This window comes from Lepus europaeus, chromosome 12 (genome assembly GCF_033115175.1).
Source record: "Lepus europaeus isolate LE1 chromosome 12, mLepTim1.pri, whole genome shotgun sequence".
NCBI classification, from domain to species: domain Eukaryota; kingdom Metazoa; phylum Chordata; class Mammalia; order Lagomorpha; family Leporidae; genus Lepus; species Lepus europaeus.
In genome coordinates, this window is record NC_084838.1 from 10,744,415 (window position 1) to 10,760,656 (window position 16,242).

The window sequence follows — 16,242 nt, forward strand, 5'->3', positions numbered from 1 at the left end:
GAGACCAGCTCCCCCCGGGCCCTTGCTTCCTCACCCAGGCACTGGGAGGAGGGTCCTTAGGGAGCGAGCCCGCGTTCACTGGGTCCAGGTCGGTCCTCTCTGTCCCCACCCCCGTCCTCATCACCCTGCAGGTGGATCTCGGAAGATGATTAGCTCCCAGCACCAGAACCGGACACGTCCCTGAGCAGTGAAGTGACTCAGGCCACGAGGGGCCCCCGCGTGGGGCTGTGGGTCAGCTGGGGAGTGGCGGCGGCGCTCCAGGCCTATCCTTAATTCCTGCGGACTTTCCTTCTCTCAGCGCTCAGCTCAGCCACTAGAACCTGGCAGTGAGAACAGATGTGGCGACTTCAGGTCAGGCCGGCAGCCCCTGGTCGTGTGGTCACGCGTTCCCACGGGCCTGTGAGCAGCCCTAAAGGTGCCCAAGGTTAGGACCAGAATCCGTGAGTCCCAGCACCAACTACGCTGCCGCCTGCCACGGTTCTCACCGAGCGCTCGCCTTGGTCGGCCGCTGCCTGTCACAGCCAGGCTCAAGCCCTACAGTTGACGGCTCTGCCCCTCCTCCCACCGCCTGGGCTGCCGACCTGGCGCCCTTCCTGGGCCCGCCCTCACTCTACAGGCCCTTCCCCTGCCTCCCCCCTCCTGCTAGCTGCTAGCTCTCGCGCAGTGTGCACGTGCCCCTCCCAGCTTCAGCATACACGCTAGGGCAATGGTGCTCGGCCAGGGGCGGCTCTGCCCTTGAGGGGTGTGGCGTGCACCCCACAGCACAGGTGTCATCCCTATGGCAGTGGTGTTGAAATTCAGAACCCCCGAGCAGGCCATACCAAGGCAGCCTTTGACCACCAGCCCTGACGCCTGCCCTCTGCCATCACTCCATTCCCGTTGTCTTGCTCTGGCTTTGCTCCCTTCCAGTCTGTCTTCCCGTGGGATGGGTGGAGAGCCCCCCCCCCCCCCCCCGGCTGGCTCCCCTACCCTCTGGGGCTTTCCCCAGACCTTCACTCCATGTGTGAATCACCGCCTTGAGCCTGCCTCTCGCCTCTCCGCCACTGCACCTACGTTTGGTGCGTCTGCGGTTCTGGGCCCTTGAGGCTGGAGCAGGAAGAGCAGGCTGGCCACAGTGGTCCCCCCGGCCTCGGGCCAGTGAGGGTTGAGGGTTCAGGGCCCACTCACCACGTTCCTTTCTTATGGGCACAAAGCCATGGTCTGCATCCTGGCCTGCTTCCATTCGAAGGGCAGGCACATGGGAAACAGATGGTGGCGCCTGGGAGCCTCCTCCCTATGGTGCAGGGATGTGGGAGAGCGACCACGAGAAGGCCGGGGCAGAGCGGGCCACCTGGGATGCTCTACTCCCAGGCCAGCTCCCCGCTTTGCAACAGATGGCCAGGTGCTTGGGCTCCTGGCTTTGGCCTGGCCCAGCCCTGGCCCTTGCTCTGTTAACTGTGCCTTTCAGATAAGTGATTCTTAAAGACCTGGTCCACTGTGCCTGGCGTTCTCTGCACCACCCTGCACAGGCATGCTGTGACCCTGGCATCCATCTCCTATCTGCCTGGCGAGATGCTTTTGCCTTTTTTTTTTTAAACTTTATTTGCAAGACAGAGAGAAAGAAAGGTCCTTTACCTGCTGATTCACCTCATAAATGCCCGCAAGTCAGGATGCCAGGAGCCCGGAAACACATCTGGGTCTCCAGTGCGGGTGGCAGACAGACCCAAGCATTCTGCCTCCCGGACTCGCACCAGGCCCGCTGATCACTGCTTCACCACACGCACACGTCTGAGAACCTGGGCTCCCAGAAGAAACACACGTCGCGGGCCACTCCACGATGCCAGTGTCCACAGGGCCTGCAAGACTGTCTCGGGGTTGGGCGGAGTCTGACAGGAAGTAGAGGCATCCACTCCTCACCCTGCGGCCACAGACCCTCAGCCCCTCACCCAAGAGGGGTCGTCGGCTGCCCTGCGAGGAAGAGGCTGGGGTGGGCGCAGAAGCACATAATGATACAAATGGGTTTTACAACGCAGTGCTGTTTGTACCAAAATATTTAATGAATGTGCTGTTAAAATAAAACCAACAAAAGAAATAGTAATACAGTTTTACTTGTTTATATTTCAGTTGTTAAGGTTGACACACTGAAACTACCCTAGCACAACGTCCACGCACCCAGTAACTGAACAAGACAGACACAGCAAGCGGCACAGGGGAGGCCTGGGGGGGGTGCACTTGCTGCCTCCCTCAACACACATGACCTTGGTAAGCGTTAGTGTGGTCAGCAGGAAAGAGATGGAAAACCACCCACGTGTCTATGTACAAGCCGGTGCCTCTTGTCGCCAGTCACAGAGCACAGCCGTCACCTGCCACTGTGGAAATGACGCCTCTCAACTCTTCTAAAGGCGCCGAACGTCCACCCCAGCCTTCTCAGAAGTGAGACTGCAGCACGTCCGAACGCGGAGGTCCACACACAGCCGGGCCTCCCTCACACACACACACACACGCTCACACTCACACACACACACAGCCACACTAGGAAGCCTGGAGTGAGGGAGTTCTTCACTGACGGCGTGAAGGAGTGCACGGGGCCAACAACCCTCGAGTGAAATCAAGTGCGCACGTCACATAATTCCGTTGTACAGATGAGCGGTCTCCATCTGGGATCTGAACACTGCATGGGGCACTGGGAAAGATCTGATACATGTATGGACACATGACACATGACACAAGGTAAGCTCTGTCCATGTTGTGATTAATCCTGCCTCGCAGTCGGTCGAGTCACCACCCAGCGCCCAGGCTTGTAAATCATTTTGGCAACTAATCCTAAAAAAATTAACAGAAACTATGAGTTGCATAGAATTGATCAGACGTGAATAATGCCAAACCCAAACCTGTGCATCAAAGCTGAACAGAAGCTGAGCTTCCATGGCGGTGAGACCCTCCTGTCGCAAACACAGTGCTTCTCCAAGTCCACCTGGGGGCCGCGCTGGCACCGAAGCAGGGAGGAATGATGGGGATTTCTGATCCCCATCTCCCCCACCCCCGATATATATATATATATATGTATATATATATAGTATGTATATTTTATTTTTTAAAAAAATGAAAGGTTTAGGGGAAAGAAAAACCCAACACACAGAAGGACCCCACACTCTGGTAGCGTCCCCTCAGCCTTTAGGCTGGTGAGGGAAGAGGCCTGGGAGCCGTGTGTTCGCAGGGCACCGGCTGGGCGAGCAGGTGCGTCAGCGTCAGTAGTGAGGAGAGCCGTGCCCACAGGCTGCCTGCTCCGGGAGCGCTGGGCCAGTGACCTACCAAAGCGCGTCTGTGGGTCTGACTTAAGTGCGTTCCGGTCCTGGGACATGTCACAGAATCACACATCTGGCCAAAGAAGGCAACCAAAGGTGTTTTCTGAAGGTGTCTGGTGGCAGCTCAGCAGGTCTCTTTCCCCTGGACCCCCGTGGCTGTCTTTATCGAGCTCAGTGTCCGGTTGAACCACGTCTTCTTGGCTGCCTGAACCTCGCTGAGGGCAAGGCCCAAGTGGTGCTCCAGGTCCTGCAGGAGGGAGAACAGCGTCCATGAGGATGTCGGCCCCAGGGCTGCGGCCGCCACCACCACCTTCCCGGGTTCAGCTGCTGGGAGGGCTCTGGAAGTCCCCCGTCTTACGTCGGCAGAGAAAGGCGTGGGAGCTCTCCTGGCCACGACCTCATTTCTTGCCTAAACTGTTCATACAGCCTCCTTACTAGGCCCCGCTCCTGTCCACTGCCTACAACAGGCAGACCACGTAAAAATCCATGAAGTCCTAACAGTGGCAGGGCAGGCAAGGTGCTGGGTCCACGTCTGTGGCACCTACTCCGTGCCAGGAGCTTCCTGAGGCTCTGCATGGCGCCCCCATCACTGACTGTGCCGTGCCTGTCCCGTGTAGTCTTACCTTGTCCTCGCGCAACACGGAGCCTCTCGTGATCGCCCCTGACGCTGAGGGGCTGCACGTGGAGAGCGCAAGAGCCCAGGCGTGCAGCTGAGACTCAGAGCCTGTGTTCTTTGTTCCACCAAAAAGAATCCAAGCTTTGTGGGGAACTCTCCATATGACAGAGTCTAAACCCCGGCTGCTGTTTAGACATCCACTGGTTAAGAACGAACGAACTGGAGGGGCTCAGAACCCCGGGCCCCTGGTTACCTGGATCTTACACTCTGCCTCCACCAGCTGCAGCTTGGTCTGGGCCAGTTCCAGCTCCATCTCCCGCAGCTGGTTCTTGAGCAGCTCCTTCTCCTCGTCCATGTCCTCGTCTGTGACCTCCTGGGCTGAGCTCAGGCCCCTCACACGGCCCTCCTTGCTGAAGAGCTCCCGGCAGCGCTCACAGTCGTCCACTTTTTGCTGAAAGGAGAGGTCAGGTGTGAGGAGCCAGGGACGGGCCTGCACGGTGGCGCGGGCACGTCCCTGGGGAGATGCGGGCTCTGCTGAGCGCTGAGGTTCGGAAAGGTGGTGCTGGCTCCGCGGGCTGCCGCAGCCGCTCCTGCACTCCGTGCCAGAGGCGGTGCAGCGTCGCGGACTCCGTGACCTCAGGCCGAGGAATGAGGGACCAGGTACGGCCAACACAGGTTTAGGGACAAGGATTTCACTGCACAGCTCAAGATAGGAATAAACTAGCCAACCACTGGGGGCAATTACAACTACTGTGCTGGCATCTGTGTTGTGATGCAGCACACTAAGCCCTGCCTGCAACACCTGCATCCCATACGGACACCAGTTCAAATCCCAGCTGCTCCATTTCCAATCCAGCTCCCTGCTGATGGCCTGGCACAGCAGTGGAAGATGGCCCCAGTGCCTATGTCCCTGTACCCCTTTGGCAGACCTGGATGAAGTTCCTGGGTCCTGGCTTTAGCCTGGCCTAGTCCTGGCCATTGTAGCCATTTGGAGAGTGAACCAGTGATGGAAGACTGACCTTTTTCTCTCTGCCTTTCAAATAAATAAATGAATGAATGAATGAATGAATATTTGAAAAAAATTGCTGTTTATACATGGAAGTAATTTTGAGAATCATAACATGGGAGAATGAAAGTTGAAGATAAAAGTATAGAAAAGTCACAAATACACATTGTATTTTATTAAAATGAGATGTCCCGTAAGACACATTTTATGTCTCTTAAAGAAACAGCTGCCACCTAACCACAAAAAGGCATCAATTATAAAATGTCCCAATTCCACAAATGTAAATATGAAACAAACAAAACCCTAAATAATAATACACACTACAATGTTAATAATGGTGATATTATCTTTAGGTAATGAGATTTAAGGGTTTTCCTCTTATTTTCCAAATTTTATGCAAGAATGTTGGTAAAGTTTCAGTCACCTAGCTTTCTACCTGAGAGGAGAGAGAGGGGGGTAGATATGGGTAGATATACCCCTCTCTATAGATAGATAGATAGATAGATAGATAGATAGATAGATAGATAGATAGATAGATACAGACTGACCCATCAGTGTTTCTCCCATGTGCTGGTTCATCCCTCAGACGCCCCCAGGAGCAGGGACCCGGCCAGGCAACAGCCAGGATCCAGGAACTCAGTGCGGATCGCCCCATGCATGCAGGAACCCCTGACCTGAGCCATCACCACTGCCCCCAGGGCCCGCATGAGCAGGAAGCTGGAGTCGGGAGCCCAAGGTGGACAGGACACTCGCGCTCCTATGCTGGGCGCAGGCATCCTCACTGTTAGTTTGAGAATAAAGCGACGCAGTGTTTCCAAGGAGCAGATGCTTGGGGTCCTAGGGTCGGGTCCCTCTGCTCCAGGCAGGACGCTCTGTGCAGAGCAGTGCCCAGCTCCCGTGCACTGAGCTGGGAATATGCTGGAGAGTCTGGTTTTTTCTTAAATCACTCATCTTGGGATTTGACTGGTATTCTAACACAGGTGTAGTATAGCTTACAGCACACACGTAACAGCCCCACACTGGCACTGGACCATGAAACAGTCCTAACTGCGCTTGGCCCTCAGCGAAGAGATGAGCTCCGCGTCGGAGGGCGGGGAGAAGCGTCCAGCGTGCAGGCTTGCCTGTGGCCTCGCGTTCTCCCGGGCGGCAGCCACAGCGTCGCCGTCAGTCACCCACTCAGCTCCGGGCAGTCGCCTCGGCAGGGCCCCTCAGCTTTTCTCACTTTGGAAATCAACCGTCCCCTCCCACAGTTGGCATGACGAGTACAGCCCTAAGAGGAGCTGGGGCATAGAACGTATTTGGTAAAGGGAGACTTACCCGGAGTCTCTCAATTTCCACTTTATTAGCCGTCTGCTGCTTCTCCAGTCTCTCACTCAACTGGGAACAAATCTACAGAACACAACGTAAAACCACTCGTCTGAGGCACGTAACCATGTGCGTGATCTGGGCTCTGGGTAGACTCCACAGCAGCGAGCGGAGTGCGCGAGGTGGGGCAGCCGTGCCCACTGCCCTGATATCCCCAGAGCCTCCAGGTGCCACCCCCAGGGTCCTGGTGCAGAGGAACAAGCAGCAGTCAGTGACACCAGCCAGCACAGGCACGGCAGCCAGGTCCTCGGTGCTGTCCCAAGCATGCTGTGCACTGCAGATCAGCGCCTGTCCCACGCTGGGCCCAGGCAGGCACTCAACAAACACTGCTCTTCCCCCACAGCCACGTCCCCAGACAGGGCACACTGAAGTCACAGCTCAGGGCAAATGAAGTCACCTGTCAACCAAGCTGGGGGCGGGGCCAGCATCAGGAATGAGCGGGGCAGCTGCTGGGCTGGGAGGGGACCCACCTGCTTGTAGTCGCCGATGATGGAGCTGTTCTTTCTGATCTCCGATTCGGCCTTGTCCAGCTCCCGGCGGCACATCTCTTTCAGCTGAGCGAAGGAAAAGCAGAAGCGGCTATCTTAGGGCAAGAGGAAGCTCTGTGCCTCGCCGCTCAGGGCGGGGGGCTCCGCTTCATCCCCTCCTGCACGCCCGAGCACCCATGCCCTGTTCCTGACGCCAGGGGCTGGCGAGGACAGCCAGATGACCCCAAACAGCAGACTCCATTTGGGACGCGTTTCTCCGTGGAAGTTCTCCGCCAGTGAACGCAGCTGAGGCTGCGGTGCAAACCAGACCACAGACCACAGAGCTCGGGAGCAAACGGTGGTCTCAGCACCCCTGGCGTGTGGGGAAGGCACTTCGTCTCCCCAGCGCAGCCAGTCCCACCCACGCCCGGGAGGGCACTCCAGCCGGGAGGGCCATGGCACACCAGGCCTGGAACCGGGAGGGCCATGGCACACCACGCCGAAAACCCTCCCTGTGACTGCAGGTCTGTGTAGCTCAGCACGAGGCTTCCAGCTCGCGTGCCGTGAGGCCGAGACAGACCTCACCTAGCGTTGTGTTCTGCCCGGGGGACAGCGACCCTCGGCCCTGACCCTCAGATGTTGGTGCGCTGGGCTCTCCTGCCCCAGGTAAGCACGGGCCAGGGCCTGCTGTGTCCTCCTGGGCTTACAGAGCGGCCAGAAAGGCCTCTGCACAGACTGCAGCTGACTCTCTCAGCTCTCCAGCGCCAACACGAAGCCACCCGTCCCCAGCGTTTTCGGGACACAGGGCCAGTGGGGGGCAGGCGCCTTCACCTGAGCAGACTCCTCTTCCAGCCGCCTCTTCTCCTCCTCCGCATCAATCAGCTTCTGCTTGGTCATCAGCAGCTCCTTGTTCAGCGCGTCTGCCTTTTCCTCGGCCTGAAACATCGGACGTGTCGTCACGAAGATGGGCACTCGCAACGCTCGCGGGACCTGGGACAAGCCCCCCTGTAATGTGCGGGGGCGGCTGGGACCAGGCGGGGAAATGCACGCTCACGCACGGTCCCCGCACACGGGAGCAGAGGGCGGCGAGGGCTCGGCCTGCAGCCTCAACGTTCACCGCTCTCTGACGTGCCAGGAAGCCCGTCAGCTTCGGGCACTTCGGGGGGGGGGGGGGGGGTGAGCCAGGAAGAACATTCGACGCAGCGGCAGGAATCCAGAGACAGCTGCGGAAGGCTGCCCACCGTTAGTAACGGCCTGTGTCTGACACACAGCCTGCCCTGGTGGTGCGAGTGGTGTCCCTGAGGTTCAGCAGCTGGGGTGCAGTGCTGAGCCCGGCAGCCTTCTGCACTCCCTCTCACATGTTCTGGAAAGGAACAAAGCTGGGACCTTACGTGGAGAACGCCTGACCTGCTAAGCAATGCAAAAGGCCGTCGACTGCTGGCCAACTGCACACACACGCAATCAAGCGGCATCCCAGAATGAGCCCTCTCCATCCAAGAGTAGCTTCTCATCTCCTCCTCCAGCTCAAACCCAAACGAGTCACGGGAAGGGAGACGAGGAGAAAACAGCACGGGAAGTGACATTCTGTGAGATGCTGCTTTGCTCACGCGGGAGAGCCGACGCCCTCACCTGCTGAGCACGGCTCTGGAGCACGGGCCACACTCCGCTTCTCTCCTTGACTCATCGTCAGACAACCATGAATACTCACACTGCTGACCCGCTCCTCCCCACCCAGCCGTCTGCCTGCCTTACCCTTCCCCCCGGTCTACAGGGTTGTCAGCTGGGGAAGTGACCTCCCCAAACCTGCATAATGTGGGCAGCAGAGCTGGAGGCTGACCCAGAGCTGGGGACTTCCACATCCCCTGCTGGCTGCCCCAGCACCGTGTGAATACTTACGCAGGCGCTGGGACGGGACGTTGGGAGAGCAAGCAGAAGCCCAGGCTTCCGCTCGCTGTCGTACACTTTAGGAAGAGACTGTGTCTGTCCTCCCACCGCAAACAGAAGACCAGACAAAATATGAGGCTGTTCTAGACACAGAAATCAGTCAGCACAGAACTGTGGGTCCTGGGATTCAAAGCAGCCAGCCAGATGAGTGCTGTCACTGCCTTCTGCCTGCGTTCCCGGGGCGCATGGCGGTCTCGAGGGGCCAGGGAGGCTGAGAGCTGGAGGCTGAGGGGACAGAGGCGCTGGAATCATGTCGATGCCCAGTTAGCTCCAAGAGCACAGACAGGAGAGAAACTCCCCTTAGACCCAAACAGCCCAAGGATGGAAATGTAGACACCATGAGGTGCCATGCCAGGTGGGACAGCTGCAGACATCAGGTCAGACAGCTCTCAGAACAATGACGAGCCCCAGGGACAGTGAGGGACCTTTCGTAAGGATAGAAAAGTCACTTCATTGAGAAGGCAGAAATTCGGGGCTACTGTTGTGGTGTTGTGGGTTAGGCTGCCGCCCGTGGTGCCAGCGTCCCATATGGGCTCCAGTTCTTGTCCTGGCTACTCTACTTCCGATCCAGCTCCCTGCTAGTGCCCTGGGAAGAAGGCAGAAGATGGCCCAAGTGCCTGTGCCCGTATTACCCATGAGACCAGGGCACGGCCTAGCCCAGCTGCTGCAGCCATTTGGGGAGTGAGCCAGCAGATGGAAGACTCCCTCCAACCCCCAGTCTCTCCCTCTCTGTAACTCTTTCAAAAAAGAAAGTAAATCTTAAAAGGCAGAAATTCAAATTATGTGAAACGAAACCCAACATAACTGAAAGGAGAAGGAAATAAATAACAAACAGATTCAGACTGCCACTGTGTTCAGCAGGTGCCAGGCTGGCCCAGCACAGAACACAGAACACTCCAGTGTTACCATGGGACACTGTTCAGTGCACGTGGACCACGTGGCGAGCCGCACACTGAGCAACAACAGATCGACAAAGGTTAAGATCAGCCAGGCTGTGCTCTCTGATCACAACAGAACGAAACAACAGCATTCCGGAGGGGGGGTCACTAAACAACACTGCTGACGAGCTAGGATAGGTCAGAGAGGCCCTGAGTGAGAAGAAAGCCCACATTCACTGTGGAGGTGAGGCTGAAACAGCACTCACACACGGCGACCTAACAGCTTCCAGAGCCCAACTGAGAAAAGGTCCACCATCAGTTACGCAAGCTTCCTCTTTAAGAAGCTAGAAAGGGAACAGATTAAGCCCAAGGAAAGGGGGAAATAATAAAAAGCAGAAATCAATGAAACAAAATACACAGAAAAATCAATGAAACCAAAAGCTGGCTTTTGAAAGGATCAGCATACCTGATAAACTTCTAGCTAAATGGATTAGCAAAAAAGGGGAAATTATACAAATCACTCCTATGAGAAATAAAAACAAGGGACATCTCTACAGACCCTACATGAAAATGAAGAAATATCAGCATTTTAAAAATAATACATTTGATAACTAAGATGAAACGGCTATATTACTTCAAAGACACAAACAATAACAACAGGTGCGTGCAGAATTAGACAATTTATATAGATTCATTATCTACAAATAAATTGAATTCCCAAATGGTTTCCAGCAAAGAAAATCCCAGGCCTGCAGGACTTCACTAAGGAATTAAAGATTTAATCAGGGACCAATTCTATGCAAAATCCTTAAGAAAAGAGGAAAGGAATAGGGCACAGTTCATTTTGTGAGGTCGTCATTATCCTGATGGCAAAGCCAGACAAATACATTAAAGAAAACTCCAGACAAGTCTTCCCTACAAATATAAAAAGACTTAGTAAGAGTAAAACCTTCATTAGGAAATGTAATCCCAGTGACTGGAGTGACGCAAGGAGAGGAAGTGAGTTGGTGATGACATGACCGTGACGTGGAAATTCCCTAGTGAGCAGAAACTCTAGGTGAGATTAGCAAGGTCACGGGATATAAAAAGGACACAACAATTACTTGTATTTCTAGAGACTAGCAATAAATTGGAAAATGAAATTTAAAAAGCAATATTATTCCCAATAGATTAAATTGTGCAATTCTTGCAAACTGAAAACTCAGAAACACTGAAACTGAAAAAAACCTCTGGTAAAAACAGTAACTCGTGTGTGGCCTGCAAGGCTCAATTGCTCTTCAGATGTCTGTTTCTTCCAGACCCCTCTGGAGAGCCAGTGACTCCCAGTGCAGAATCCCAGGACACTTTCCTCACGCCCCGAGCAATGATCAAGCTGAGCCTAATACATAGCCAAGTGATTCTGAAAAACCACAACAAAGCCGGAGGACTCACATGACCGCATCTGAAGGCTACAAAGCTACACAACCAAGAAAGTTTCACTGTGGCGTTAGGAAAGCCATACAGACCCAGAGTAGACCCACCCGTGGAGTCAACCGACTCTTGAGTCAGAAGGCCAAGGCCACTTAATAGGGCAAGTTTAGCAATCCCAAGGTCACAAAACCAGCACGTGGGCAGACGGGCTCCCAGGCAAGCTCCCCGCCTCTCAGGCCACACTGCCCCACGCCGTGGCCCCTCGCGCATCCCCTCAGTACCAGTGTTGGCCCAGTCACTGTGCCAGTCCCGGAGAAGACGCTGGACAGGGCTGCCCCGGGGCCACGGCTCGCCTGGAACTCTCCACATCTGTAGGGTGAACCCAGAGGAGACGCTGGACAGGGCTGCCCCGGGGCCACGGCTGGCCTGGGACTCTCCACATCTGTAGGGTGAACCCAGAGGAAACGCTGGACAGGGCTGCCCCGGGGCCACGGCTGGCCTGGGACTCTCCACATCTGCAGGGTGAACCCAGCAAAAGCAGCAGCCCAGGAGGGAGATCAGGGACAGATCCACTGGGGACACCGAGAGGTGCAGGAGCTGCTCTCCGGAACGCAGGAAGGGAAGCGTGGGGAGGAAGAACGTCCTCCCGAGGCCACACTGAGACCTGAGATCCACAGGCCCTCACTGGCTGATCTTCAGTAAAGACTCACAACAAAGCAGGGGGACGCGGGGACGTGGACCGGGGCCTGAAGTGAGCAGGACAAAATCTGCCCGGCCTTCAATGGGCAAAGGCCGAGCGGGTGCTCAGAACTGCCTGTGTTGTAGGACTGACAGTTACGACCCCCATTTTACTGATGAGAAAACTGAGGCAACACAGTTCTCCTGCATTAATGAATGACAGACCCCTGAGACTGGACCCCATGAGGCTTGAGCCCTGAGCTCCCTGGTCCTGAATGTGCTGAGTCCCTGCTGGCGTCAGGCAGTCCCTGGCTTCTCCACTCACTAGGCAGACAGGACTGAACACGGGGAGAACAGCGTTTCTACGTGGAGAGAGGATACGGCCTGATGAGAGCGGCTCTAAGTGGAAGGCAGCGAAGGCAGGGAGAGCTCAGGTTCTGTGACTGAGACATGGTCATTTACCTGCAGAAATTGGAACAAAGCAGCCAGCTCTGCGGCACCACAGGTTACGCCACTGCTCGCGACCCCCGTATCCGGAATCAGAGTGCTGGTTCAAGTCCCAGCTGCTCTGCTTCTGATCCCGCTCCCTGCTAATGCATCTGGGAAAGCAGCAAACAACAGCCCAACTGCTTGGGCCCCTGCTACCCACATGGGAGACGTGGATGGAGTTTCTGGCTTTGGCCTTATCCAGTCTTGGCCCTTGTGGCCATTTAGGCAGTGAACCAGCAGATGAAAAAAAATCTCCCTTTCTCTTGCTCTACCTTTCAAATAAATAAAATAAATCTTTCAAAAACAAACTGGATTGTGGTGCAGTAGGCTAAACCTCCGCCTTCGGCACTAGCATCCCACATGAGCACGGTTCGAGTCCCAGCTGTTCCTCTTCTGATGCAGCTCTCTGCTATGGCCTGGGAAAGCATCAAAAGCTGGTCCAAGCACTTGGGCCCCTGCACGCATGTGGGAGACTCGGAAGAAGCTCCTGGCTCTTGGCTTCAGTTCAGCCCAGTTCTGGCCATTGCGGCCATTGGAGGAGTGAACTAGCAGGTGGAAGACCTTTCTCTGTGTCCCCCTCTCCCCGTCTGTAACTCTACCTCTCAGACAAATAACTACAATCTTTTAAAAAAAAAAAAAAAAAACCTGGAAAAGTAGCCTTCCCAGTTAGATGCAGGTATTTGTAGGTGACAACCAGAGGGAACCACCACCACTGCTGGTGCCTCTCACAGTACAACCAGTCAAGCCATTCTCACTGTGCCCTGTGCCGTAGACAATTCTACTGTCCACATCTTATACAATGTCCAAGTAGAAAATGCAAGTCAGCCCGAAGTTCTCTGCTTCACTATTATGTTTCTAAGGATCGGGAATAAGAACTGGTCAGTGTTCTATCTCCTTTCTCTATCTCGCATGTGAACCACTTTGAATACCTGATGAATGCAGACTTCCCACCTGTACGAGCCGAATGAAAGAACATATTTTCTACCTCTGAGAGTCTAAGGAAAGCAAAGAAATGGACCGATACATAAACCTTCATACTCATTTGGTGAACAGCAAGATGTGGCCCCTAGAGTTCCATCTATGTAGTAGGAGATCCCTGTGAACTCCCCAAAGCCTGAACCTATCACTGGAACCTTGGGAACCAACAAGCAGAAAAGCAATCCCAGGAGCCTGTAGGGAACTGGCAAATTACACTTTCCATGGGTCCAGCCCAGCCCACCACCTATTTTTATAAACGAAGTCCTCCTGGAATACAGTCACGTTCACTGTTTACATTTTGCGCCTGCTGCTTCTGTGCCAATGGCGTATAATAGCAACAGAGACAAATATTTACAAATGTTTGCCAGCTCCTAATCTAAATCATGAATGAGAGACGACACTCCCTCTAAGGGAAGCTTGTAGAACAGAAAATAGAAAAGTGCTCAACCAGGAAAGCCACCACTCAGAAGTCTTGAGATGAAGAGGAGCAGAGAGAAATGGAACCTCAGTCAATAGAAACTACTAAGAAATGACAGCTGCCCAGCGTGTGAGCTATATTCCAATCGGCAATGCTTACCCAAAAGGCACGAAACGTATAGAATTTGATGTCCTCTTAGGGGGGAAGTTCAGTAAACTGTAATTTCCAATTGTTACAGCAAAAGAATCAGCCTGGCTGCTCCACTTCTGCTCCAGTTCCCTGCTAATGAATGGCTTGGGAAAGGCAGTGGAAGGGGCCCCAGTGCTTGGGCCCCTGCCACCCACACAGGGGACCTGGATGAAGCTCTGGCTTTGGCCTGGCTCAGCACTGGCTGCTGCAGACTACCTGGGGAGTGAACCAGCGGATGAAGATCGATTTGTCTCTAACTCTGCTTTTCAAAATAAATAAACCTTAAAAAAATAAAATAAAAAGAATCAGCCAAAAGTTCCTCCATCAACCAAGGTTTGGGAAAGGAACTCGAGGACAGTGTGCACAATGACAGAAGAAGGTGGTCCCGAGGCTTCCAGAGTTCACAGGTCATCCGCAAAGGAAAGGAGGGAAGCCATAGTGACCGGCTAGGTGGCCACTCAGAGGGCACCTTGGGAGGCAGCCAGAACTCACGAGGACACGCGAGGGCGCCAGCGCACACAGGGGAAGCCTGTGTCTCGTGTGCACTTCCCGTCAGACTTACGTTATCCAGGTCCTTCCGCAGGGCGATCTTGCTGGTCACCAGCTCGTGGGCTAGGTCATCATTTTCCTGTTCCAGCCGCATGTTAGCTTCCTGCAGACGCCTATTCTCCCTCTGAAGGGCACATGGAAACCGGTCAGAGGCAGACAGAGGATGGAAACAACAGACTCAAAGTCAATTTCTAAGCCCTGTGGAACGCATAAGTGACGTGGCCAGTCCTGATGTGGTTCTAAGTCAGCAATTCCATCCTTCCCAGCTCTATCAAGAAATACTTCACCACTTCAAGTGGCCTGGTCAAGCAGCTAACGTGAGGAGAGGCCACTGAGCTGTAACAAGCCAGGTGGCTGGTGTGAAGCAAAGCAGATCTTGCTGACTTATTTCGAACTCAAACTGACACTTGAAGCTAGAAACAGTAGAACTGGGTTTTAAAAAGAACTCAGCAAAGTGAGTTACAAGCACTCCCCCCATGTCCTCCAGGCCACAGGCACCGAACCTCGAATCGCTCGATGGGGTCCTCTTGCTGGGCCTGCTGCTCCCGCATGGTGTGATATTCTTTCTCGAATTTTTTCAGTTTCTTCTGACTAATCTGCAGGATAAAGCACAGTACAGATTACGAAGTTATCAGATGGAAGCTCAAGACTTCCTCTGGCCTGGGCAGCCCAGGTGCCATGCAAGTCATACTTCCTACGTTTGGAGGGAAATCGTTAAGTGTAGGGTAAAAGACCAGGACCCCAATTTTTGCCCCAATAACAGTTTTGTCCAGGGGCTTTTCAGTCTTATTAGTTCCCTAAGTGAGGTTTTCTACCATCAGTGCTCAAATGAATGCCCTACCGACGGCCTCTCCTCCCTGAGTTCTGGGTCCTGTTGGTCCCCAGCAACAGGAAGCAACAGCTCCCACAGGAGTTATTATCATCCTCAGGTGACAGGCCACTTAAGGGATAGGGATGTCAGATACTCTAGCCAAAATCATTCAACAAGGTACCAGCGAACCTGGGATCTGAAACCAGGCAGTTGGATTCCATCCAAAGCACACACAGCCACCTCACTATTGGCCCAGGCTCTACCCTCTTTCCTCGCTACCAGCTCCTTCTGTGCCACTTTCACATGAGCAGAATTCTATCTGCCCTTAAAAACACAGAGCTCAGGGTGGGCATTTGGTACAGTGATTAAGAGCCCGGAGTGGGGGTGCAGAGGCGGCTTTATGACATAAAATAGGAAAAGCCGCCGCCTGCAATCCTGGCATCCCGTATGGGCTCTGGGTCGTGTTCCAGCTGCTCCACTTCCAATCCAGCTCCCTGCCGATGGTCTGGGAAAAGTAATGGAGGATGGCCCAAGCGCTTGGCCCCTGCTATCCACGTGGGAGATCCGGAAGCAACTCCTGGCTCCGGCCTGGCCCAGCTGTGGCAAGTTAGGTCATCTGGGATGGAAGATCTGTCTCTCCCTCTCTTTTAAATCAACCAATCAATCGTCCATCCCATATGGGAGTGACTGGATTCCAATCTCAGCTCAGCTTGGACTCCATCTTCCTGCTATTCACACCCTGGGAGGCACCATGTGAAGGCTCAAGTTCCTGGTCCCTGCCACCCATGTGGGAGACTCAGACTGAGTTCTGGGCTTCTGGCTTCGGCCAGACTCAGCCTTGGCTACTGAGGGCCTATGGGGAGTGAGCCACCAGACTGGTAATTCTCTTCTGCCTTTCAAATAAAAAATATTTTTAAAATTGAAAACACAGCTCTCCTGACTACTCCACTTAGATCCTCATTTACCCATCACACTGCCGCCTCTTCCCCTCCAGCCTCTCCGTACCAACCCCACGCCTGCGTCTTTCATCTCCCCTGCTGCACGGCCTCTGCCTCCTCAATCCCTCTAGGCTGCTGACTGCTCTTGGGACAGAAGCCTTGTGCAGGCCGCCAGGGACTCCCTTTGCACTTCACCGGTCTCACCTGTCCCCAGCTGTCCTT

General features: G+C 54.4%; 1 protein-coding gene across 4 annotated transcripts in view; it reads right to left on the bottom strand.

Annotated features, from left to right (window-relative positions):
* Positions 1–2,015: 2,015 nt before the first annotated feature.
* The window catches only part of RABGAP1 (RAB GTPase activating protein 1), a 188,919-nt gene continuing 174,692 nt past the window's right edge, over positions 2,016–16,242 (bottom strand). For all 4 annotated transcript variants that reach the window (XM_062207601.1, XM_062207597.1, XM_062207598.1 and 1 more), the window contains 7 exons: positions 14,775–14,867; positions 14,285–14,395; positions 7,570–7,674; positions 6,742–6,825; positions 6,224–6,295; positions 4,154–4,351; positions 2,016–3,531 (listed from right to left, as the gene is read on the bottom strand). In XM_062207601.1, the coding sequence (XP_062063585.1) occupies positions 3,409–3,531; positions 4,154–4,351; positions 6,224–6,295; positions 6,742–6,825; positions 7,570–7,674; positions 14,285–14,395; positions 14,775–14,867 (786 nt within the window). In that variant the 3' untranslated portion in view covers positions 2,016–3,408. The remainder of the gene's footprint in view (positions 3,532–4,153; positions 4,352–6,223; positions 6,296–6,741; positions 6,826–7,569; positions 7,675–14,284; positions 14,396–14,774; positions 14,868–16,242) is intronic.